Genomic DNA, 25,301 nt, shown 5'->3' with positions numbered 1-25,301 from the left:
ACACCTCAGGAGGGACATACTGGCACTGGAGCGTGTACAGAAGAGATTCACACGGATGATCCCTGGAATGGTAGGTCTAACATACGAGGAACGGCTGAGGATCCTGGGATTGTATTCATTGGAGTTTAGAAGATTAAGGGGAGATCTGATAGAAACTTACAAGATAATACATGGCTTGGAAAGGGTGGACGCTAGGAAATTGTTTCCGTTAGGCGAGGAGACTAGGACCTGTGGACACAGCCTTAGAATTAGAGGGGGTAAATTCAGAACAGAAATGTGGAGACATTTCTTCAGCCAGAGAATGGTGGCCTGTGGAATTCATTGCCGCGGAGTGCAGTGGAGGCCGGGACGCTAAATGTCTTCAAGGCAGAAATTGATAAATTCTTGATGTCACAAGGAATTAAGGCCATGGGGAGAATGCGGGTAAGTGGAGTTGAAATGCCATCAGCCATGATTGAATGGCAGAGTGGGCTCGATGGGCCAAATGGCCTTACTTCCACTCTTATGTCTTATGGTCTTATGGTTATTTCAGTTCCAACATCTAACCCTGAACAGGAATATTATGGATGTAAGAAGGTAAAATTGCCAAAGTCCACTCTCTCATGAGAGAGGGAGGGACAACTGGTGTGGTTTAACCTGCGGATCACCACAACTCTGATGAGGGAAGAGGTTAAGCAGGAGAGTCCTTCACCATTTCTAGCCAATGTAGAACTTGAGCCCACTCTTGTTGGTATATCCTGTATTGCAAGCCACCTGTCCAGCCAACTGAGGTAACCGAATCCTAACATTATGGTTACAACCTCCACTACCAACTTGCACATACTATCTAGCTTGATACTTCATGCTGCGCAAGGGAAACTATGTTTTAGATTAGATTACTTACAGTGTGGAAACCAGCCCTTTGGCCCAACAAGTCCACACCGACCCTCCAAAGAGCAACCCACCCAGACCTATTCCCCTACATTTACCCCTTCAATTTAGCAGTGCCAATTCACCTGGCCTGCACATTTTTGGACTGTGGGAGGAAACCGGAGCACCCGGAGGGAACCCACGTAGACACAGGGAGAATGCGCAAACTCCACACAGACAGTTGCCTGAGGCAGAAATTGAACCCAGGTCTCTGGCACTGTGAAGCAGCAGTGCTAACCACTGTGCCACCATGTGGCCCACTGTTTTATCAAGTGGTGCAACACTTTGCATGAAATGTTAATGCCTGTCGAATATATGAAAACCATCCTTGTAGAAGTATTTGAAGAAGAGCAGGGAGATGTCTTATTCAAGATTTTCCCTCAATCAGTCCCACCAGTTTTGATTTGCTGGTTATGGAAAATTGCCTTGTGCAAATTGACAGATAAATTTGCCTCCAGATTGACAATACATCATGTCAGAATTAATCCTTTGCACTTGCTTTTGGGTGCCTTCAGAATCCAACAAGGTGCTTTATTTATGCATATTATTTCCTGCACTTAAGGCAATAATTATATAGACTATTGCGACAGTCCAGTTTACAGTCATATTTCTGCATCTTTGATAAGTGTGATTACAATCGAGTCTTAATATGGGACATCCAGTGTCCCATGGTGAACAGTACTGAACAGCATTTGAGAAGTCATTTAGCTGTCATTGTAATGTCTCACTCATTATTAAACCAGCAATCATTATATTCATCAGAAGTGCTTTGATCTATCAGATCACCTCCCATTTATAAAATCTACCTGTTCATCTGAACTCAGTGGAGTGAATTCAGATGTGTTCACTTTATGGCCTAGTTGAAAATTTGTCACACAAGAAGAGTTTTTTTAAACAGGTAGTTAACATCGCATAAAGCTTTCTCATTATATTTGCTAATTTTGTTCAGTAATAATTATGGTGTTTTTTTCAAATCTGCACATGATACCAGAAATACAAACTATTTCTTCAGGCCTATCTTGTTCCACTCCAAAAACAGCCTGGATTTTATGTGCCCCAGTCGGGTGCATTTTCAGCTCTAAGGGGACATGTAAAATAGGTCGAGTGCCCAGTCCACCATCTTCCCACTCAGACCTGATTGGTCCTTCATAAAGTAGGGCAAATGTGTGAAAATCAGAAGCCTGCCCACCATATTTAAATAAATAATGAAACAAACAGGTGAGAATGAGGGTACTATCTTCCAGGAGGTCACCTCTGCATGCCTGGGGCTCCCCTCCCCATGAGAAGACAGTGCACTCTTCCCTTCCTCCGTACCTGGACATTAAAACCTACCCCATCAGGCCCAAACCCAGCCTTCCCATGATGCTTGAACCATTCATGCTCAGTGCCCCCCAATTTTCTTGGTACAGGGATCTACTGGGATCAGCCTGGCTGCATCCATGATGTTCTTGATGCTGCTAAGAGTTTTGGCCAATGGGATTGACCGCTGCTCCAGAGGATGGGATCTCCTACCACTGAGAGGCAGACATCCCTCTCTGCACCAAATGTAGCCCGCCCACCACACGGTATGGCTGAGAGGCAGACTTCGTCTGGCCTGTCAGCTGACCTGCGACATCCTTTCTGGTCAGGGCACTTGTAACATTCTGCTGCTGGTTTCTGAATGCCTGCTGAAGTGACCAGCTAGATGTAGAAAATGCTGCAACAATCATATTGATTCTAATATTCTCAGATGAAACCAGGCGTTTCTTGATTAAATTTTGTGGTAAAGTCACCTCTGTTTGTAAACTTCATTTACATATTACTCTAGGCTATTACTGTGGAACACATGGAATATTTATTATTTTTATTTTGTTTAAATCAAATGAGAATGGACTGTAAAGATTTTGTAAGTACATACCAAAATGAGCAGCTGTTTCAACTAATTGTCAGTATTTCCCATTAACAATTATAAAGCTGGTGATGGTCTGATGGTATAATCATTGGACTATTAATCCAGAGACCCACAAATGTTTTGAGGACCTGGACATGAATCCTGCCATAGCACTTGGTGGAATTTGAATGCTTAAAAAATCTGGAGCCTAATGATGACCATGAATCCATTCACTAATGCCCCTTAGGGAAGGAAACCACCACCCTTACCTGGTCTGGACTACATGTGACACCAGACCCACAGCAATGCGGTTGACTCCAAACTGCCCTCTGGGCAATTAGGGATGGATAATAAATGTTGGCCTAGCCAGTGGCACTCTGACGCTGTGTCTCAATGAAAAAAAAGGTTATTCACATGCTTATGTGTTGGTTTGACACAGCTTTCTAATATACATAAAGAATGGGAATAACGGTGGCAAGTGACTGAACTACAAGGAATATAGTTGTGTCGAGTTAGAAAACGTAGAGGCATTAATCTCACGGGGTTGAACAAAATGTTACCTTCCCAGTGTAGTTATACAGGAGCCCCCACCCACCCCCACCTTATAAGCTGGAAGATACGATAATTCAAAAAAAGCTTGAAATGAAATTGAATGCGACAGCTTTACATTAGTTCAGAACAAGTTCAGGATTGATGTCATGAAGCAATTCTTCATGTGTAGGATGATTAATGGCCTCTAGATGGGAGTTGGTGGCAAAAAGCGATGTGGAATTACTCACAAAGCATTTAGGAGCAAAGAGGTGGGGTATGTGATGCATTGTAAAGATTAGTTGTATGCACTGAACAGACTCCATTGTATATCCTTACTGTGATAAGAGAAACTTCCATTCCTCAGGGAAGCTGATCATTTTGTTCTCCTTGCTGACCCGAGAGCTTTTCTCCCACTTATCTCTACTGTGTCTTTGAACTTTTGCTATTGCTCTTTGATTATCTCTACCCACTGTTCTCCTTGTACTACGTCTCTTTTGTTAGGCCTGATTTTGCTGTAGCAGAGCACCTAATGCTATCATTGTTAGACCTGCCCCTGCATTCTTCAATTCAAAAAACATTTTCCCACAATTATAGAATTCCTGCAATGTGGAAACAAGCCATTTGGCCCAACAAGTCCAGCCCAACTCACCCCCCCATCTCAGTAACCCTGCATTTCCCATGGCTAATCCACCTAATGTAAACATCCTTAGACACTATGGGCAATTTAGCATGGCCAATCCACCCAACCTGCACATCTTTGGACTGTGGGAAGAAACCAGAGCACCTGGAGGAAACCCACACAGTCACAGGGAGAATATGCAAACTCCACTCAGTCACCCAAGGCTGGAATTGAACCCAGAGTCTAGATTAGAGTGGTGCTGGAAAAGCACAGCAGTTCAGTCAGCATCCTAGGAGCTGCCTGAACTGCTGTGCTTTTCCAGCACCACTGTAATCTAGACTCTGGTTTCCAGCATCTGCAGTCATTGTTTTTACCTGGAATTGAACCCAGGTCCCTGACGCTGTGAGGTAGCAATGCTAATCACTGAGCCATTGTGCCACCCAATCGCATCCATCTTCAGCCAAGATACTGAGTGGATGATCCACATTTGGCTTATTTTTGAAGACCCCAGCATCACAGATGCCAGTCTCTGACCAATTCATTCACCACACATGCATTTTCTTTAAAATGCTGCAGGCACCAGGAGCAGCTAAGGCTGCAGGTCCCAACAACAGCCCCACAGAAGTATGGAGAACCAATGGAAGTAATTGCAGAAAAAAAAAATGAAATTGCTGGAAAAGCACAGCAGGAGATTAAGGGCTTTTGCCCGAAACATCGATTTTCCTGCTCCTCGGATGCTGCCTGACCTGCTGTGCTTTTCCAGAACCACTCTAATCTAGACTCTGGTTTTCAGCATCTGCAATCCTTGTTTTTACCTCAGCAGGAGAGAAATCAGAGTTAGTATTTCGGGTTGAGTAACCCTTCCTCAGAACTGCTCCGCAGAACTCTGATTTCTCTCCACGGATGCTGCCAGACCTGCTGAGCTTTTCCAGCAATTTCTGTTTTTGTTTCTGATTTACAGCATCCGCAGTTCTTTTGGTTTTTGCCAAATTATTCCAGTAGAGTCACGGCACTGGCATCTGCATAGTAAGGTGAACGATTGCCCAGATATATCACATCTTCAACACAGAGGCCAACCCAATTACTGCCCTATCAGTCTACTCTCAATCAGCAGAAAACTACTGGAAGATGTTGTTGACGGGTGTTGTCAAATGGCACGTACACAGCTACTTAACCGATGCTCAGTTTGGTTTCTGCCAGCATCACACGTGACCTGACCTCATTACAGAATTGGTCTAAACAAGGACAGAAGAGCTGAATTTCATAGGCAAGAGTATTCTTGACATCCAGGCGCTCAAGCAAAACCTAAGAGAATGGGAAGCAAAGGAAACTCTTACTGGTTGGAGTCATAATTGCACATAAGAGGATAGTTGTAGTTGTTGGAAGTGAATCATCTCAGCTCCAGGACACCACTCCAAGAATTTCTCAGGATTGTCTCCTGGACGCAATCATCTTCAGTTGCTTCATCAATGATCTTGTCTCTGGAGTCTTCTCCTTCTCAGTAATCACCTCTCCAACTGCAAAACCTGAAAGTTGCAATAAAGTAGGTGAACGCGTGGCTTGCTGCCAGGAATACATTGCCTTCTGTATGGAAGATGCTAAGCATGTGGCAAGTGTAAAGATCTTTGCGAAGCTTGTTGGATTTCCTCAGATGGAGGGATTGGTTATGAGATAGGAAGGATCCAATGACAGCACACAAGTGGCTCTGCTACTCCGTTACAAAGGTAAATCTGATATTACAGCTGGATATAATCCTGATTTTTAAGTTAATGGTACAGCTCTGACATCGTAACATATGCCATCATAACAAGGGGTGGCAATGGCCTGTTAATCCAGAAACCCTGGCAACATACTGGGGGCATGGGTTTGAATGCTGCCGTGGCAGGTGATGGAATTTGAATTCAACAAAAATCTGGAATGAAGAGTCTAAGGAAACCATGAATCCATTGTCAATTGTCAGGGAAAAAAAATCCCATCTAGGTCACGAATGCCCTTTAGCAAAGGAAACTCTTATCCTTACCTGGTGAAGCCTAGATGAGACTCCAGACCCACGGCAATGTTGCTGACTCTTAATTGCCTTCTGGTCGATTAGGGGCAAGCAATAAATGCTGACCTCGTCAGCAATACTTTCATCCCATGAATAAATTTTAAAAATGACAAGACAACATCATGAATGTTCTCTTTTGTTCCTATTTCAGCAATTGCTGTTTCATACATTCCGTCTAATTCTCAGGGCTGCAATGCCATACAAGGTTTAATATTATGGATGTTATCTCACATGACTATGAATATCAACGCCCACAGTCTTGCTACTTTACAAAGAAAATTAATCATATTTCATTGCTTATACTGAGCGCAAAGCATTCACCCCCTCCACCTCCGACGCTCAGTAGCAGCAGTGTGTACTATCTACAAGATGCGCTGCAGAAATTCACCAAAGATTCTCAGACAGTATATTTCAACCCACAAAGACAAGAGCAGCAGATACTTGGGAACACCATCACCTTCAAGCTCCCCTCCAAACCACTCACCATCCTGACATGGAAATCCATCACTCTTCTTTCGCTATTGCTCAGTTAAATTCTTGGAATTCCCTTTGTAATGGCATTGTGGGTCAACGGCAGCGGTTCAAGAAGGCAGCTCACCACCGCCTTCTCAAGAATAAGTAGGGATGGGCAATAAATGCTGGCCAGCCAGCAATGGCCACATCCCACAAAATGAAGAAAAAAACCCCAAAGAATTAAAACTCCAAATGCCTGTCCTCCAGCCCCCTGTCTGGCAATTGTCTGAGACTGGGCCAGTCTGCTTGTTATTGTGGTATTGTATTTAATTTCAGGATGAGCTTTAGACCATCCAACTGCAGCATCATTCAGACTGCCTGCTTCCAGAAATCTATTCTCTTGTCACAACGTACATCAGGTTCCATTCACTTAGTGCTCACTGATTTATGTTAATTGATTTCAGTGGCTTCAATTCTCCCTAACTATGTAATCTCTTCCAGCCTTCAACCTTCTGAGATATCAAGTCTTAACCTATTGAGCATCCTCCATTTTAATAGCTGTGCCTTCAGCTGCTTTGGTTCCCAGCCCCAGATTCCTTTCGTAAACCTCTTTTTCTTACATCAACTCTTTCCTCTTTTAATGCAACCATAAAACTACCTCTTTGGTCAAGCTGTTGATCATCTGTCCTATTATCCCTTTGCTGTCTCTCTAGAAATTGCTGAATATATTTCCAGTTAACTCAATGACATTTCTGTCATAGTCTGCCAATGCTTTATCAATGAACTCCCCTACATTATAAGGTCAGAAATATGGCTGTTCACCGAATCAGTGTTCACTTCCATTTGCAACTTCTTAAATAATAAACTGGTCTGTCCCTGTTGGTAAGAAGGGATGGTGATCAAAGGACACAGATTCTAATTGGTAAAAGCACCAAAGGGAAAATGAAAAGATTTCTTTTTGTGCATTGCCTGAAAGGGTAGTGAAAGCAGATTCAGTAGTAAAATTGAAAAGGGAATTGAACACATACTCAATGTAAAATGTTGCATGTCGAAAGAGAAAGAGCTGGAAAGTGACTAATTTGTTAATTCTTTCAAAGGGCCATCGTGGCCATTGAGCTGTGTAGTTACATCTTCATGTAAATGACTATTTTATTCAATTGAGAGTGTTGCACCATGCATGGCCATTATAATAGAATATATGCTGCAGAGTTTATAAGCCCTGATGCCTAAAACTAGAGGTGGTTTGAGTGGTTTGATGCCTCTGGAATTTTTAAAGATATTGCCTGCCTGTCAAGAGACTGAGTCTTGTTTATTTGGATGATCCCACTGTTCTCATACAACACTCGGGATAATTGGGGGTGAAGGTTCAACCTCTACCCCAATGGTCCATTTCAGGATGCATGGATAGCTAAAATGAGTTTGTCAACACATTTTGTTACATTTCTCATGTTTATGACACTTTCTCCAAAGGAACTGTAGTACATATGCCAACACTTATACAATGCACAGCAAGTCATGGGTATCTTTTGATATCAGTCCACAGGCTTGGATAATGTCAATTGGTATTTGGGCCAATCAGTATCAGGGATTTATATCACTACAGTTTGAGAGCATGCCATGGCCTGTCCTTCAAGTCCAGTGCAACCAGACGGCAAATTTGTGGTGAGGCAGTAGGGATAATGCAAGTGTGTGGTCACTCATCATTCAGGGCTACTGAGCAGGGTAACCATGGCCAGTCAGGGAATCTGGTCACTGAAAATCAAGGGGGGTTATCAGAGATCAGTGCTATGATGGGGTCACTTGGGTAGTCAATTTCAGAATAAAAACCAAAAGAACTGTGGATGCAGTAAACCAGAAACAACATTCTGAGGAAGGGTCACTCGACCTGAAATGTTAACTCTGATTTCTGTGCACAATGCTGCCAGACCAGCTGAGCTTTTCCAGCAATTTCTGTTTTTGTTTAAGTCAATTTCAAAAATTGGAGGCGCAACACTCTGATGCAGAAGGACAATAATTATGGAAGGGGAGTCAACTCATTGTGGAAGGGGGGGTGATGATAGGGCGAAGAAGAGCAATGGGTATTGCAGGAGGGAGTGTCATAAATACTCATCACCACTCTGGCTTCAATGGGAAAAAGTGCATAATTAAGCTGTATGTCAGGGTCAGGGGTTAAAGAGGAGAGATGAGCAGTTAAGGGTTGAATGGGAACATTTGGAAGATCAGAACTGTTGGAGTTGACAGGGAAAGCAAGGCAAAAAGGTACCTGAAGGTTTGTGGAGCCGCCTAGATTGATAAACTGAGCCAGTGACTCACTCCACGAAGCACGACCTGTGTTGCCTTCCACCCTCAACTGAATTGCAAATACGCAACTGAAATAGAAAATGCTGCCAACACAACTGGAGTGGGCTGAGTAAGTGTTTTGATTTCTCTGAGGGAGCAGGACCTACTTGTGTGTGATGTGTAATGTTTCAAGGGGCAATGGTATTAAACCAGCCCCTGACACAGAGCACCTTAAAGACATCTGTTGTCACATAATTGTCTGTATGGACCTCAGGCATTGACCATCTGCCTCACTATAGCCATCTTGACCATGTCATTCAGTGTTAGAAATTGCAACCAATAATGGTGTGAAACACAGGTAAGGTAAGGCAAGCTGTAATGATTCACCTTCGTAGCAAAAATTGCAAGCAGCTTCTACAGTTCTAAAGCCTGCACAAGTTGCAAGAGCTGCTCATTTCTCGTCTTAGACTGTGAGATTTCCACACCATTATTCTGTATGTCTTGTTGCATTTCTTGGGTAATATGGGGGTTGAAGGATAGCAGATATATTCTCGTTATTGCTGCCACATATGCAATCGCCTATTAAATATGTGCCAGAAAGCTTGAGTAGGTCTATGGTCTGTAGCAATGTGCAGAATTTCAAGTCGACATGCCCTCGTGATGCAGTAAAGATCCAGGAGAGGCACGGTTCCTTGTCTCCATTGGATTTCCATACAGGTGGAAGAGAGAGAGAGAGAGAGAGATTGCCAATATACTTTTATTTAGAGGCAATGGTCAGATCACCATGTCATAATGACCAGTGTATGTGAAATGTGATACGTTCTTCCATCGGGACCAACAAGGGCCAAAAGATGGCTCCTACCTATCACGTTTCCATCACTAGGGTTGGTTACAGGACTGTACAGAGAGAAGACATTGCTTAAATCTTGGATTCTTTGTCCTGTAAATAAAGAGATTACTTGATGGCTGGAGAGGATTCATAAGAGCTGCAGCATTGTCTAGAGTAAGCAAATGATTTTTTTCAGAAGGTACTACACCTTTAACATCTTACAGCGCAGTAGTATCAGTCAAAGCAATAACAGGCAGGATCTGTTTGTTAGCCCATGTCGTGGAATTGAGTTATATCTTTGACTGTTTTGATATTGCAGAGGGCAGCATCCCCCGTGTAATGCCAACTGTACGTACAGCTTGAATAATAATATGAAAAACAATATGAAAATAGTTAATGAATGATAATAAAAGTTCAGGTTGCAAACTAATGGAAGCCTTCACAACATCTGATGCTTCCCCTTTCAATCATAACAATGTTTCACGCTAGGATAGGTGCTATGGAAAGGATAGCTAAATTCAGACAGGGAGTAACATGATGTGCACTAAGGATGGCTAAACTTTCTACGTTCACTGTTGTAGATGCAGTGAAACTGGTGATTGCTGACACAACTGAAGATGTAAAGTGAACATACATTTACGTGTGACAGTGTGCTTACAATGCCATTTCATCCACGTGCAGCCTGAACAACGTCTTTCACCTTTCCCTCTCACAACGTCTTAATGCAGTCTCAGGGTCCACAGCTGAGTTGGAGGGACCTAGCTGCTGGCCTTGGTTATTTTAGATGGACAGCCCTAGGGGGGGTGGGAGCTTTGTGAGTCCAGTCATGTTGAGAGTGTCCTGCCTGGATGTGGTTTCACCCTCAGGTTGAGCTCCCGCAGGGATGGAAAGCTGAATAGAGGTGAAGGGGCCGAACACCTCTGGATTGTCATGAGAGGGGAATTCTAGGTGTTTTGTGTGTGGGTCTTCCTTCAACAAGTACCATTCTGTCTCCTTGTGAGTATGGGCTATCTGGAATAGCATCTAGGTCCCTCATCCCCTCTGGATGGTGCATGGGAACTGGTGCCTCCTCTAGAGAATCTATGAGCTGATATCCTAAGGGTTTAATGTCTTAAGGCAACAACTGTGCAGATGCTATGGTACCTGCAAGAGAGAGGAAGTGTTATGAAATAGGAGTAGAAGTTTGGGCATGTTAAGAATGCATTCAGTGTGATGGCAATGGGAGAGCAACAGCCCTTGACATTCAATAGCATTGCCATCACTTAATCCCCCACTGTCAACATTCTGGGGTTGATATTAGCCAGATATTAGCCACATAAATACAGTGGTGGAACAATATTGAGGGGCTGAATTACCTACTCCTGCTTTTCTGCATTTTGTGAGTCAACTTGCATCTCCATAAGCAACAAAACTTGGCCCATTGATTTATTTTGCTGATTTTGCCCAAGTAATAAGAACATAAGGACTAGGAGCAGGAGTAGGCCACCCGGCCATTCGATCCTGCTCCACAACTCAATAAGATCATGGCTGATCTTTTCGTGAGCTCAGATCCACTTACCCGTGCTCTCACTTTATCCCTTAATTCATAGAACATAGAGCATAACAGCGCATTACAGGCCCTTTGGCCCTTGATGTTACGCCGACCTGCGAAACCAATCTGAAGCCCATCTAACCTATACTATTCCATTCTCGTCCATATGACTATCCTAGGACCATTTAAATGACCTTAAAGTTGGCCAGTCTATGACTCTTGCAGCCATGCCCCTACTACACTCTGAGTAAAGAAACTATCTCGGAGTAAAGAAACTATCTGTCTTATATCTATCTCCCCTCAATTTTAAGATATGCCCCATGTACTAGCCGTCACCAACCAAGGAAAAAGGCTCTCACTGTCCACTCTATCTAATCCTCTGATTATCTTATATGTGTCAATTAAGTCACCTCTCAACCTCCTTCTCTCCAATGAAAACAGCCTCATGTCCCTCAGCCTTTTCTCGTAAGACCTTCCCTCCATACCAGGAAACATCCTAGTATATCTCTTCTAAGCCCTTTCGAAAGCTTCCACATCCTAGCTATAATGCGGTGACCAGAACAGTATGCAATACTCCAAGTGCGGCCTCACCAGAGTTTTGTACAACTGCAGCATGACCATGGCTCCGAAACTCAATCTCTCTACCAATAAAAGCTCATACACCTTATGCCTTCTTAACAACCCGATCACTCTGGGTGCCATCCTCCAGTCTTCTGACATCCTTCCTGGAGACAATGACGACACAAAGATCAAAGCCATAGGCACAACAATGTCCTCCCTGGCTTCCCAGAGAATCCTAGGATAAATCCCATCCAGTGCAGGGGAGTTACCTATTTTCTCACTTTCCAGAATAGCTAACACCTCCTCCTTGTGAACCTCAATCCCATCTAGTCTAGTAGCCTGTATCTCAGTATTCTCCTTGACAAAGCCCGTTTGTTCTAATTTCACCTGCCAGTGGAAACATCCTTTCTACTTCTATCTTATCCATTCCCTTCATAATTTTGATGTTTCTGTAAAATGCCCCCTCATTCTTCTGAATTCCAATGAAAATAATCCTAGTCTACTCAGTCTCTCCTCATAAGCCAACCCTCTCAACTCCGGAAGAAACCTAGTGAACTTCCTCTGCACTCCCTCCAGTACCAGTACATTCTCAAGTAAGGAGGACAAAACTGTACACAGTACTCCAGGTGTGGCCTCATCAGCACCCTATACAGCTGCAGCATAACCTCCCTATTTAAACTCAACCCCTTTAGCAATGAAGGACAAAATTCCATTTGCCTTTCTAATCACTTGTTGTACCTGCAGACCAACTTTCTGTGATTCATGCACCCAGGTCCCTCTGCATAGCAGCATGCTGCAACTTTTTACCCTTCAAGTAATCTTTTTAATGTTACTCCCACCAAAATGTATGACTTCACATTTACTAACATTGTATTCCATCTGCCAGACCTTTGCCCACTCACTCAATCTATCTATATTCCTCTGCAAAGTTTCACAGTCCTTTGCACACTTTGCTTTGCCACTCATCTTAGTGTTGTCAGCAAACTTTGACACACTACATGTGGACCTCAACTCCAAATCATCTATATAAATTATAAATCATGCGGTCCCAACACCAATCCCTGAGGCACATCACGAGCCCCTGATTGCCAGCCAGAATAGCACTCATTTATCCCCACTCTTTGCTTCCTGTCAGTCAACTAGTCCTCTACCCATGGTAATACTTTACCCTAAATGCCATGCAGCGGCATGTTGTGCGGCACCTTGTTGAAGACGTTTCGGCAATCTAGGTGCACCATAGCCACTGGGTGCCCAGCGACCACCTTGCTGAAATGTCTTCATAGAATTCTAGAAAATTTGTGAAGCATGACCTGCCCTTCATTAACCCATGCTGTGTCTGCCCAATGGGACAATTTCTTTCGAGATGCCCTGCTATTTCTTCATCGATAATAGACTCACGCAACTTCCTCACCACAGAGGTTGAGCTAACCAGTCTATAATTGCCCATCTTTCGTCTACCTCCATTTTTAAACAGTGGTGTCACATTTGCTGTTTTCCAATCTGCTGAGCTGCCCCAGAGTCCAGCAAATTTTGGAAAATTACCGTCAGTCCACCTGCTATTTCCATAATAATGATTGTTTCCAGGTCGTCACCTACCTTAGCCTCTTTGTCGGTTACTGGCATGTTATTAGTGCCCTCCACTGTGAAGACCAATACAAAATACCTGTTCAATACCTCAGTCATTTCATAATCTCTCATAAGTAACTGCCTCTTCACATCTTCTAAAGGACCAATGTTTACTTTAGTCCTCTTTTTCGTTTTATACATTTATAGGAACTTTTGCAATTTGTCTTTATATTCTGTGGTAGTTTTTGTTTTTGTAGGTTTGATCTTTTCTTTCTAGCTCTCTTTGTGACTTTCTGTTGACATTTAAAGTTTTCCCAATCTTCTAGTTTCATGCTGTTTTTGGCCACTTTATATGCCTTCTCTTTCAATTTGATAGCCTTCCTTATTTCCTTAGACACCCAGGGCAGATTACCCCTTTTCTTACATTCCTTCCTTTTCACTGGAATATACTTTTGCTGAGCACTTTGAATAATTTCTTTGAAAGTCCTCCACTGCTCGTCAACTATCCCACCACAAAATCTTTGTTTCCAGTCTACTTTAGCTAGGTCCTCCCTCATTCTATCCTGCATCATAATTTTATCCTGCATCACCCCACCCTAATTTGGAAGCCACCATCAGAGTAACATTTGGGTTATTTTTGAATCAATTGCTGTATCAACCCCTCTCCACCTTGAATAAATATTAATTATATCATATTAATATGTTCTTTTATGCAATTCATTTGTCTGTTGGAATTTCAATAAGTAGTCAAGCTAAGTGCAGGGAAAAGGGAGAAAAAAACAAGTATTCTGTTCAAAAATAGAATAGGAGCAACTTAATGCTAAAGAAAAATATTAAAATGCTTAGGAACCAATCAGGGCATATAAAGTCTTTTAATGAGAGAGAATAATATTATTGTTTTAATACGTGACTAGTATTGCACATGAACATAAAAATGGATTTAACGTTGTAAAGATCACAGCAAATTCAAGTTGATTAAAAAGGCAGGAGCTACACCTCAGGCAACTTGTGAATGCAACCTCCAGGTTTTTGTCAAAAGAGACCACATATTTAGTAATGTTGGGAACATGTCATCTGAAATGTGCATTGCAGCAAAACTTGTTTGATAGCAAAGAGCTGGAGAAGAATACTTCTACTTTGTCACAAACAAAACAACCATGTCCATTTTGTTTTGAGCAATCATTAAGCATTGTTTTCTGCTTGGTCCAAAAACTAAATATATGAGACCTTTGCATGGGATATTTTGTACTGAACAGACTATTTTTATTGTAAAATTGTCTGTTACTATTTTTTTATCTTCCTGCAGGAGTTACAACAGTGCTTACAATGACAACCCTGAGCATCAGTGCTCGAAACTCGCTTCCGAAAGTTGCATATGCAACTGCCATGGACTGGTTTATTGCTGTCTGCTATGCCTTTGTGTTCTCTGCATTAATAGAATTTGCCACAGTAAATTATTTTACAAAACGAGGCTGGGCTTGGGATGGCAAAAGTGTTGTGAATGATAAGGTAAGCAATTCTTTCAGCTGCATTTAATCAAATCTTAATGTGCAAACCATGACAACATAGCACATTCATTATCTATGGTTTAAAAGATAAATTCACCATACGATTTAGTGAAAAGTAATACAGTAAATGAGGTTATCCACTGAGAAACCTCCCAGTGATTACATCGCATTGATATGTGAAACTGTGGGTGATATCAGTTGAGACCATAAGATCATAAGATATAGGAGCAGATATAGGCCATTTGGTCCATCTGGTCTGGTCTGACATTTGATCAAAGCTGATATGATTCTCAACTTTTACCTTCTCCCCATAACCCTTGATCCTTTTATTAATCAAGAATCTATTAATCTCGGTTTTGTATACACTCAATGACCTGGCAATGAATTCCACAGAGTCACCACTCTCTGGCTGAAGAAATTGCTCTTCATCTCCATTCCAAAGAATTGTTCCATCACTCTGAGAGTTTCCTCACGGGTACTAATCTCTCCTACTAGTGAAAACATATTCCCCACTTCCACTCTATCTAATGAGATCCCTCCCTCATCCTTTTCAACTCCCGAGTACAAATCCAGAGTTCTCAACTGCTTCTCATATGATAAGCCCTTCAGCCACAGGATCATTCTTGTAAACCTCCCCTGGGCCCCCTACAATGCTTGTGCATCCTTCCTTAGATACAGGGCCCAAAACTGCTCACAATATTCCAAATGCAATCTGACCAGAGCCTTATACAGCCTCAGCAGTGTATCTCTACTCTTGCATTCTAGCCCTCTTGAAACAAATACTAACATTGCTTAACTGCCAACTGAACCTATATGTTAACCTTAAGAGAATCACAAACAAAGAATCCTAAGATCCTTTGTGTTTCAGATTTCTGAAGCTTTTCTATGTTTAGAAAATATTCTGTGCCTCTATTCTTCTGAACAAAGTGCAAAACCTCACACTTTCCCATATTGTATTCCATCTGCTACTTCTTTGCCCACTGTCCTAGCCTGTCCAAGTTCTTCTGCAGCCTCTCTGCTTCCTCAACACTACCTGTCCCTCCACCTACCTTTGTGTCATATACAAACTTAGCAACAATACCCTCAGTTCCTTCGTTCAGATGGTTAATGTATAGCATGAATAGTTGTGATTCCAACACAGACCCCTGCGGAGCTCCACTAGTGACCACCTGCCATCATGAAGAAGATACCTTTACCCCCATCCCCTGCCTTCTGCCAGTCAGCCAATCCTCTATGCCAGTACCTTGCCCCTAAGCCAATAGACTCCTAACTTATTTGGCAGCCCTCTGTGCGGCATCTTTTCAAAAATCTTCTCAAAATCCAAATAGGTCATGTCCACAGTTTTCCCTTGTTTAACTTGCTTGTTACCTCCTCAAAATATTCTAACAGATTTGTCAGGCATGGCCTCCTCTTGAAGAAGCCTAGCTGACCCAACTTTATTTTGCCATTCACCTCCAAGTAGTTTGCAATCTTATTCTTAATAATGAACTCTAAATTCTTACTAATGGCCGATTTCAGGCTAACCGGCCTATAATCTTTTGTCTTCTGCCTCCCTCCCTTCTTAAACAGGGATGTTACAACATCTATTTTTCAGTCCACCAGGACCCTCCCTACCTCTAGTGATTTATGAAAGATCACCACCAATGCTTCTATGATCTCCTCAGCTGTCTCCTTCAGAACTCTGGGGAGTAGTCCATCAAATCCAGGTGATTTATTCACTGTCAGACCCTTCAGATTTCTCAGCAACTTCTCCTTAATGATGGCTACTATACTCACATCTGGCCTCTGCCTCTCTTAAAGATCTGCGATAATGCTGGTGTCTATCTTCCTGATATAAAGTATCTATCCCATTCCTCAGCCATTCTTTTGTTCCCCATTGTTACTTCTCCAGCCTCATTTTCCAGCAGTCCAAAGTCCACTCTTGCTTCTCTCTTACCATTTGTAAATATATGAAAAAACTTTTGCAAATGTCTTTTGTTGCTCGCTTCCTTACCCTTATATTTCATCTTCTCTCTACTTAGTGATTTTTCAGTTACCCTCTGGTCTTTTTAAAAAGGCTTCCCAATCCTTTAGCTACCCACTAACCTTCACCACATTGCATACTTTTCCTTTTGTTTTTGTGCTGTCCCTGACTTCCCTTGTCAGCCATGATTGCCTTATCCTCCACTGACAATGTTTTGTCTTCCCTGGGATGAATTTCTGCTGTGCCTCCTGAATTACTCCCAGAAACTCCTGTCACTACTGCTTCACCATCTTCCCTGTCAGGCTCCCCTTCCAGTCACCTCTGGCCAGCTCCTCCCTCATGTCTTTGTTGTTACCTTGACTCACTTGTAATATCTTTACCTCTGATTCCAGCTTCTACATCTCAGGCTGCAGGGTGAATTCTATCCTATTATGTATGGTCACTGCCCTCTAGTGATTCGTTCACCTTACACTCCCTAATCAAGTCTGCCTCATTACACATCACCAAATCCAGAATTGCCTGTTCCCTCGTTGGCTGTACCACAAGTTACTCCAAATAATCATCTCGTAGACATTCCATAATGGCTTTTCTTGAGATCCGCTACCAACCTGATTTTCCCCAGTTCACCTGTATATTAAAAGTCCTTCATGATGATTGTAATAGTGTCTTTCTCACATATCTTTTCCATTTCCTGATTTATTATCTTCCCCACATCCATTTGCCAGCATTTAGCCCATATCCCTCTAAACCATTCCTATTCATATACCCATTCAGATGCCTTTTAAATGTTGTAATTATACCAGCCTCCGTTGCTTCCTCTGGCAGCCATTCCATACATGTACCACTCTGTGTGAAAAAGCTGCCCTTTCAGTCCCCTTTAAATCTTTTCCCTCTCACCTTAAACCTCTGTCCTCTAGTTTTAGATTCCTCTAATCTGGGAAAAAGACTTGGCAATTCACCTTATTGATGCCCCTCATAATGTTATAAACCTCACGCCTCAACCTCTGATGCTCCAGAGAAAATAGCCTCAGCCTATTCAGTCTCTCCCTATATCTCAAATCCTCCAACCCCGGCAAAACATCATTAAGTCTTTTCTGAACTCTTTTAAGTTTACCAACATGTTTCCGATAGCAGGAAGACCACAACTGAAGCAGCATTCCAAAAGTGGCCTCACTAATGTCCTGTACAGGTGCAACATGACCTCCCAACTACTATAGTCAATGTACTGACCAATAAAGGGAAGTATACCAAGCACCTTCTTTACTACCCTGTCTACCTGTGACTGCACTTTCAAGGAACTGTGAACCTGCACCGCAAGGTCTCTTTGTTCATCAACACTCCCCAGAACCCTTCCATTAAGTGTATAAGTCCTGCCCTGATTTGCTTTTCCAAAATGCAACACCTAACATTTATCCAAATTAAACTGCTTCAGCCTATCTGATCAAGATCCTGCTGTAGTCTGAGATAATCTTCTTCACCGTCCACTAAACCACCAATTTTGTCATCTGAAAACTTACTAACCATTCCACCTCTATTCAAATCCAATTCATTTATATAAATGAAAAAAAGCAATGGACCCAGCACCGATCCTTGTGGTACACTACTGGTCACAGGTCTCCAGTCTGAAAAGCAACTCTCCACCATCATCCTCTGTCTCATACCTTCAAGCCAACTTTGTATCCAAATGGCCAGTTCTCCCTGGATACCATTTGATCTAACCTTGCCAACCAGTCTACCATGAGGACCCTTGCCGATTGCTTTACTGAAATCCATATAGATCACAGCCACTGCTTGCCCTCATCAATCTTCTTCACTTCTTCAGAAAATGCAATCAAATTAGTGAGACATGATTTCTCAAGCACAATGCCATGTTGATTAACCCTAATCAGTCCTTGCTTTTCCAAATATATGTAAATCCTGTCCCTCCAACAACTTGCCCACCGCCAATGTCAGGCTCACTGGTTTTTCCTTACCACTTTTTTCGAATAATGACACCACGTTAGCCATTCTCTAGTGTTCTGGCACCTAACCCGTGGCTATTGAAGATGCAGATACCTTAGCAAATGACCCAGCAATCACTTCCCATGATTCAGGTGGAGGCCATCCCATCGGGACAGCTCCCTTCTTCCCCAGTACTGATGCCAGTCTTCTGTAAATTCAAACCAATTTCTCCCACACCAATCTTTGAGCCATAAAACCTCTTTAATCTTGTTGACCCTGTGCCATTTAGGTTGAGGCTTAGATAGTAATTTGCAGTTTATTATCTTTTTAGTCTCTAACTGCTCATATTCCCTCAACAGGACCTCTTTCCTCTTTCTTCCTATATCACTGGTACCTACAAGGACCACGACAACTGGACTTCTCCCCTCCCACTCCAAGTTCCTCTGCAGCCCAGATGACATATCCTGAACCCAGTTAGCATGTTGAGACTAAGTTATGAGTTGTCTTAACTGAGTATATGAATTGTTCAGATTCATATATAAGAACATAACTTGATAAAGATCTGAGGACTCCTGCCCTTGCTTTTGTACTCTGCAAGTACGGTGATCCTTTATTTTCAGGAGTAAATTGAATCTGGGCAAGTCAGTAGTTCAATGTGTGCTGTTGGAACATTTGAGGTTAATGTAGGTCTTCAGCATTAATATAAAATGGACAGGAGCAATTGCCCACCAGTTTTATACCTCATTCGATTGTCTTTCTAAAGAGAGAGTTGTTTGGAGAATGAAACATACTTCTCATTCACTGTCTCTCATTTTGTGCTACCACCCATTCCTAATTTTGAGCTCATTTAATTGACTTTAAATACCAATAGGTCCATAAGATTCTGGGGGTTGTAATTTATTATGACTGCATTCATGGAGTGATGATCCCAACTGCCTGAATCAAATTGCTGCATTCAATCACAAACTCCTAGAGGGCTACAAGACTCTCACTCTTCTAAATTGTATCCTCATCACCTTCTAAAGAATAAACTTAGCTGTCAGTTAAGATTTGGTAGATACATTTATGAGGGTGTTTTTACAGAGTACACACTCAAAATAAAATTTTAGGAAAACATTCGAAGTGCCAAATAAAAGCAATGCCACTTTTTTTTAATGAAAAAAGAACAATAAAGGGAATCATAAAACAGCTACTTCCAAGTAAGCAAAGGTGCAAATCTTCTTTGGTGCTTTCTCATTTTTTGTATGTTAGAACTGGTTAAGTATAGAAATTAAATGCTCCAGAGGGTGTGATGGTGGAGAGGATCTAGCCGAATCATTGCATGGTTCTGGAAAATGGTTACTAATAATTCAGCAATTTTTTCTATCATGCTCCCAACTTTTATCCTCATTAACTTCATTAATTGGCCTGTAAATGTCAATCATTTCCAGTGAGGTAAATAGAACATATAATGTTGAAAATTAGGTATATCAACAGTTGTGTCCCTACCCCTTGCACCAGGAGGCCTAAGTTCAAGTGCCACTTGTTCCAACAATGTATAATCTCTGAACAGGTTGATTAGTAAGATCTGGCATATGAGAAATCCTTTTCTTGTCTTGGAGTTAAGATGTCATATTGGTGTTTTATTCTGTATCCAAATATTCTTCATCTGACTAGTGAAACCATAGTCAAATATTTTGCACGTAGTTTGAATGATTTTAACTTTAGGAAAGTATTGGCTCTTCCGTCAGCTGTTGGTTAACATTTAAATTTATTGCTGTTCAAATAAATTTGCAGAAGCTACATGTTCCTGCTCAGGTAACAATGCAGCAGTGGAACTTGTACTGTTAATGCAAGGAGTTGTTATAACCTGGACCAAAAGGCTGGTGAAAGGGCAGATACAGTAATAATTTTGGAAACAAAATTGTCAGGGCTAATTATGAGCAAAAGCAGAGAATGGGACTAATTGGATACCCATTTCAAAGAGCCAACATGACACATTGGATAATTGTGGTTCTAATCAAGGTAAATTTGCCAATAGTCCTATTGGACCATTGGGCTGCTCTCTGTCATTAAGAAGTGATGCTTCTAATACTGACACAGTTGAAATACAAACAGCTGTAATAATGTGATGACATGATCTCTAATAAATATATGTGTGCACTTCAGTCCCACGCTCCTGATCTTCGGGCACCCGGTACGGAGGAGGGAGGGCAGGTCCGAAGACCTCCTCATGTGTCTGCTCCTGGGCCTGGCCAAACTGGCCATCAACTGGTCCAGGCAGCGGGCCGTGGAGGGGGTCGTTAGGGCCGACTGCCTGCCCCTCTTCCAGGGTTACGTTAGAGCCCGGGTGTCCTTGGAGAAGGAGCACGCGGTGTCCACCAACACCCTGGAGTCGTTCAGGGAGAGGTGGGCGCCGCAGGACGTGGAGTGCATTATTTCCCTGTCCAACTCTATTTTGATTTAGTCCCTACCCTCCCCTTCACTGTTTTGATCACACAGCACTGCCCTTTGGTTTGAAGGGCAGTGCTTGTCACTGGCCACTCGGGTGTTTTCCTATCTTCCTGGTGGTGGAAATTGAATAAAGATTCGTGCACCTTGTGTCTCTCACTGTGTCTCACACCTGCACACACACACCATGGGTGCTGGGACAAATATAAGCACTACCACAGTTAGGCGGTAGTGTGGGGGTTTAAAAAAAAAGAAAAAAGGGGAAAAAAAGTAAATATACGTGTGGTCAGAAAACACTTTTCTACTGAGACGTAGAGCATCTTTTTCAGGAATTGGCTGTAATACTGAAATAGTCTCAGAGAAGGCCGCTGAAGCAATGTTTACGATGAATGAGTCATGAAATAATATTTATTTTAAAATCTCAGTTAATGTTTTGCATGAAACTTATTTCTGTTTTGAATGTGGATACATGTGACCTCCCCTAGGGATTCTCCTGATTTTGTGCTATAACTGATGAGAAATCGATGAAACTCAAAAATAAATAGCAATAATGACCTTCCCACGCCAGCAGAATGCTCAACATACATGGGATACAAGTCCTCTGCTATAATGCGTGTTTCATTAGTGCAAATGCACTGTAACGCTGTTGACAAATTGAGAACACTATTTCTAAAGCATGAAGTTTTGAAGCATGTATTGGTTATAGCGCAATTCTAACCCCATTAGTTTAAATGGTGCTGCTGCTACATGGTTTTCTTATAACATGGGATTGCACAAGAGCAGAACTAGCGCTTTATTGCAGAACTGACTGTATATAACTTATCTGTTGCTATGAGTTGAGGCATTAGCGCATTTATGTTATATTATCAGCTCCGATTTTTGTATTGTGACAAAGGCAAACATTTCAGGCCCTGATGGCCCACTTTGATAGATCAATTGAAAAGTCATTAAGCTAAGCTTTACCCCAGCACCTCCACCCCCAAATAGAGTTTCCATTGTCAGGTGATTGTTTTTATTCATTCATGGGATGTGGGTGTCACTGGCAAGGCCAGTATTTATGAACCATCCCTAATTGCCCAGAGGGCAGTTATGAGTCAACCATATTACTGTGGATCTGGAGTCACATGTAGGCCAGACCAAGTAAGGATGGCAGTTTCCTTCCTTAAAGGACATTAGTGAACCAGGTGGATTTTTGTGACAATTGACAATGGATTCAAGTCATCATTAGACTCCAGATTTTCACTGCATTCAAATTTCACCGTGTCCTTTGATGGGATTCAAACCTTAGTTCCAGATTATTACCATGGTACCTGGATTAATAGTCTAATAAAGATATCACTGGGCCATTGACCCCCCCCCCTACCACCACCACCACCCCAAACGATCCTGAGAAGGTATTACTTCTCATTTTAGCAAAATAGCTCTTATGTTTTCCTTTTTCCAGAGTTAGGTTGAAGCAGGCGAGTTGTTTCCAAATCCTTTGTGTCTATTTCAGCTGGAATGTCTGTAAAATACAGAGGATTTCGGAAATATAGCCATGTGATCAGCCTCAGCTAGAGTCTGGCAAGGTTAGCTATTTCTAAAAGAAAGAATGCAAATATGAAATATGGAAGTGAATATGTTTTTTTTAGGGGGGGGGATTTGTTCTCTGGACATAACACTTGTCAGGGGCAAGCAGACCCAAAACATTGGTAACCTCAATTCTGAGCCACTTTTGCCAACATCATACAAGTTCCATGCTGGGAATGGAGTCTTTTAATGCTTCAAACTCAACATAATTCCAGGTGATTAGAAGGGAATCTTTGCCAGATGCATGTGCTGAAATCAATGATCTGAAAGGCTGAATATTATACATCTGTTCCCACTCCACACTGACAGTTCTGAGCCTTTTTAAGCATGGTGTCTGCATCCATTCATGAACACATCCACAGCATCCCTCTCCCTTAGCAGTATCTTCTCTTCCATGAGATGGACACATTTTTTGGATTTATTCATGTATTTTGCTGTTGTTACTATTTTGACTTAAGTCAAAATTTTGATTTTTTTTCCAGCTGTTCTGTCATTCCTTTTGCTTTACAAAGCTTACTTTAACAAGCAAAATAATTGAGAAAAGAACCACAAGCATCTTGAGGAACATATTTTTAATACAGTGAGTTGTTATAAACTGAACTGAACGGCAGATGCAGTAATAACTTTGGAAGCAAGATTGGCAGGGCTATGAACAAAAGCAGAGAATGGGACTAATTAGATACTCATTTCAAAGAGCCAACTGATACAATGGGTAAAAGAGCAGCCTCTTGTGCAGTCTCATTCACTGATTCTGCAGGACGAGGGATAAATCAATGAATCACTTTCATTTACTTCCACAGAAGAAAGACAAGGCTTCTGTCATGAAGAAGAATAATGCTTATGCTGTGGCAGTTGCCAATTATGCACCTAACATCACCAAGGACTCAGCACTACCAACAATTGCAAAGAGTGCAACTGCAGAGCCAAAAGAAGCCAAACCAGAGACCAAGCCACAGGAGGCCAAGAAAACATTTAATAGCGTAAGCAAAATCGACAGAATGTCCAGGATAATGTTCCCTGTTTTATTTGGAACGTTCAATTTAGTGTACTGGGCCACATATTTAAACAGAGAAACTGTTGTTAAAGAGATGAGTGATGGTGCAGCAAAGTAGTCATTGATGCATTTTAAGACAAGTGGAATTTCTAAAGGGTAATGATGCCAAATGCAACCTGTAATTGCTAATCTATGTACTTTGGTATGTTTATAGAAATAAGCCTTTATTTTGTCATGATTCACACACAGAAGAGTTGCAAAGTCCACATGATCCACAACTTGATTTAGAAAATGAATTGTATTGCGGAATCAATTAAAGGAGAATTGAAACAAGATATGGGACATTAGAAGGATTAGTATCGACGAGATGTGGAGTGGGTTGTAATGATGAGTGGGTCATTTTCAATTTGAATATCTGCGGAATTAACCTGGTGGAACAGACCACTCATTCATTGTAGACTCCAAAACATTTGCTCCATGGAAAATTATTGAATGCAAATTAGGTATGATCTATAATAGGTGAGCAATCACTCTGCCTGGTTGCTACCCAGCTGGTAAAATTGAAATTTGCTTCCACAGAGGTGTAATGGTGAAAACTTGGGTTCATATGTTCAAATGGTTTGTACCACACAACTGTTTGCAAGGTTTTGCATTGCAGATACTTAAAATCAAAGAGTTCATATGTTAGCACTTATTGGTTGAATTAAATAATTGGGTTACACTCCTGTCATTTTTTATTGTAAGACCACATGTTATATGAAAGTGTTGATGATTAACAGTAGTACTTAGTGATTTTTAATTTCCACAGTCTAGTACACAACTGACATTGGTTCCAGTGCAAAACTTTAACTTGTAAAAAGAATTGTTTCTTATATACTGCAAGAGATAATTAATGTTTAAATAAACACAAGAAATAGGTTTCTCAAAAAAATTTCATAACACAACTTTAATGTTTATTTTATTGTATTTCTTCCACATTTGTTTTGTGCTGCCATTTTGGTTTTAATGTTAAATATGACGCATGTGATTTGGGGATTTGCATGATGATACTGGTGCTGAGGTCGCAGAGCACATTGTGTGACATACCCAACAATGGCATCATACAATGCACAGACAAAGTGCCTCAGTAACCACATTAACATCTCTGAAATCCATTTTATCTTCTGAACCAACTTTAACAATGCAGAACCTTGAGGGATACAATAAAGAAAAATGAACTCAAAGCTGTGTTTGATAGATTTTCTTCTGTAAAGTCAATGTTTTGAGTGTTTTTTTGTATAAAAACAAATGCACAAAAGTGACATGATTGTATTTTAAGCAGTTTTCTTCTCGAATTATTTAAGGATCACTGGGGTGAATGCACTTTCTTTTAATGATCACAACCTTGTACATAATTATCAATATCTTTATGTGTTTTAGTGAAACACACTGAGTGGATTAATATTAGGAACTGCAAGCTGCTCTTAATTTTCAGAGGATATCTTCATTGCAGATGTGTTTAAGACAAGAAACAACTTCAATTTCAACTTGTGCTGGAATTTGGAGATGACTGGGCGCAAGCGGGAGCAAACCATCTGCACCTCTGCCCTTCCTCCCTCGCCACTTCAAGGAAATATTAGCTTCAGGGTGTCATTTGCATTTTGTGATTTAATTTCCACTCAAAAGCAGTGGAAATGGAATTGCTGATGACTAGAAGTCAG

The 25,301-nt window shown here is 41.6% G+C and overlaps 1 protein-coding gene across 9 annotated transcripts in view; it reads left to right on the top strand.

The window, feature by feature from the left end:
* gabra2a (gamma-aminobutyric acid type A receptor subunit alpha2a) overlaps positions 1-24,824 on the top strand; it is a 261,180-nt gene extending 236,356 nt beyond the window's left edge. For all 9 annotated transcript variants that reach the window (XM_072568481.1, XM_072568518.1, XM_072568500.1 and 6 more), the window contains 2 exons: positions 14,503-14,705; positions 23,408-24,824. In XM_072568481.1, the coding sequence (XP_072424582.1) occupies positions 14,503-14,705; positions 23,408-23,719 (515 nt within the window). In that variant the 3' untranslated portion in view covers positions 23,720-24,824. The remainder of the gene's footprint in view (positions 1-14,502; positions 14,706-23,407) is intronic.
* The last annotated feature ends 477 nt before the right edge of the window (positions 24,825-25,301 follow it).

Source organism: Chiloscyllium punctatum, chromosome 1 (genome assembly GCF_047496795.1).
Source record: "Chiloscyllium punctatum isolate Juve2018m chromosome 1, sChiPun1.3, whole genome shotgun sequence".
Taxonomy (NCBI): domain Eukaryota; kingdom Metazoa; phylum Chordata; class Chondrichthyes; order Orectolobiformes; family Hemiscylliidae; genus Chiloscyllium; species Chiloscyllium punctatum.
The sequence above is the reverse complement of the archived record's forward strand: the minus strand, read 5'-3'. Positions and strand labels throughout refer to the sequence as shown.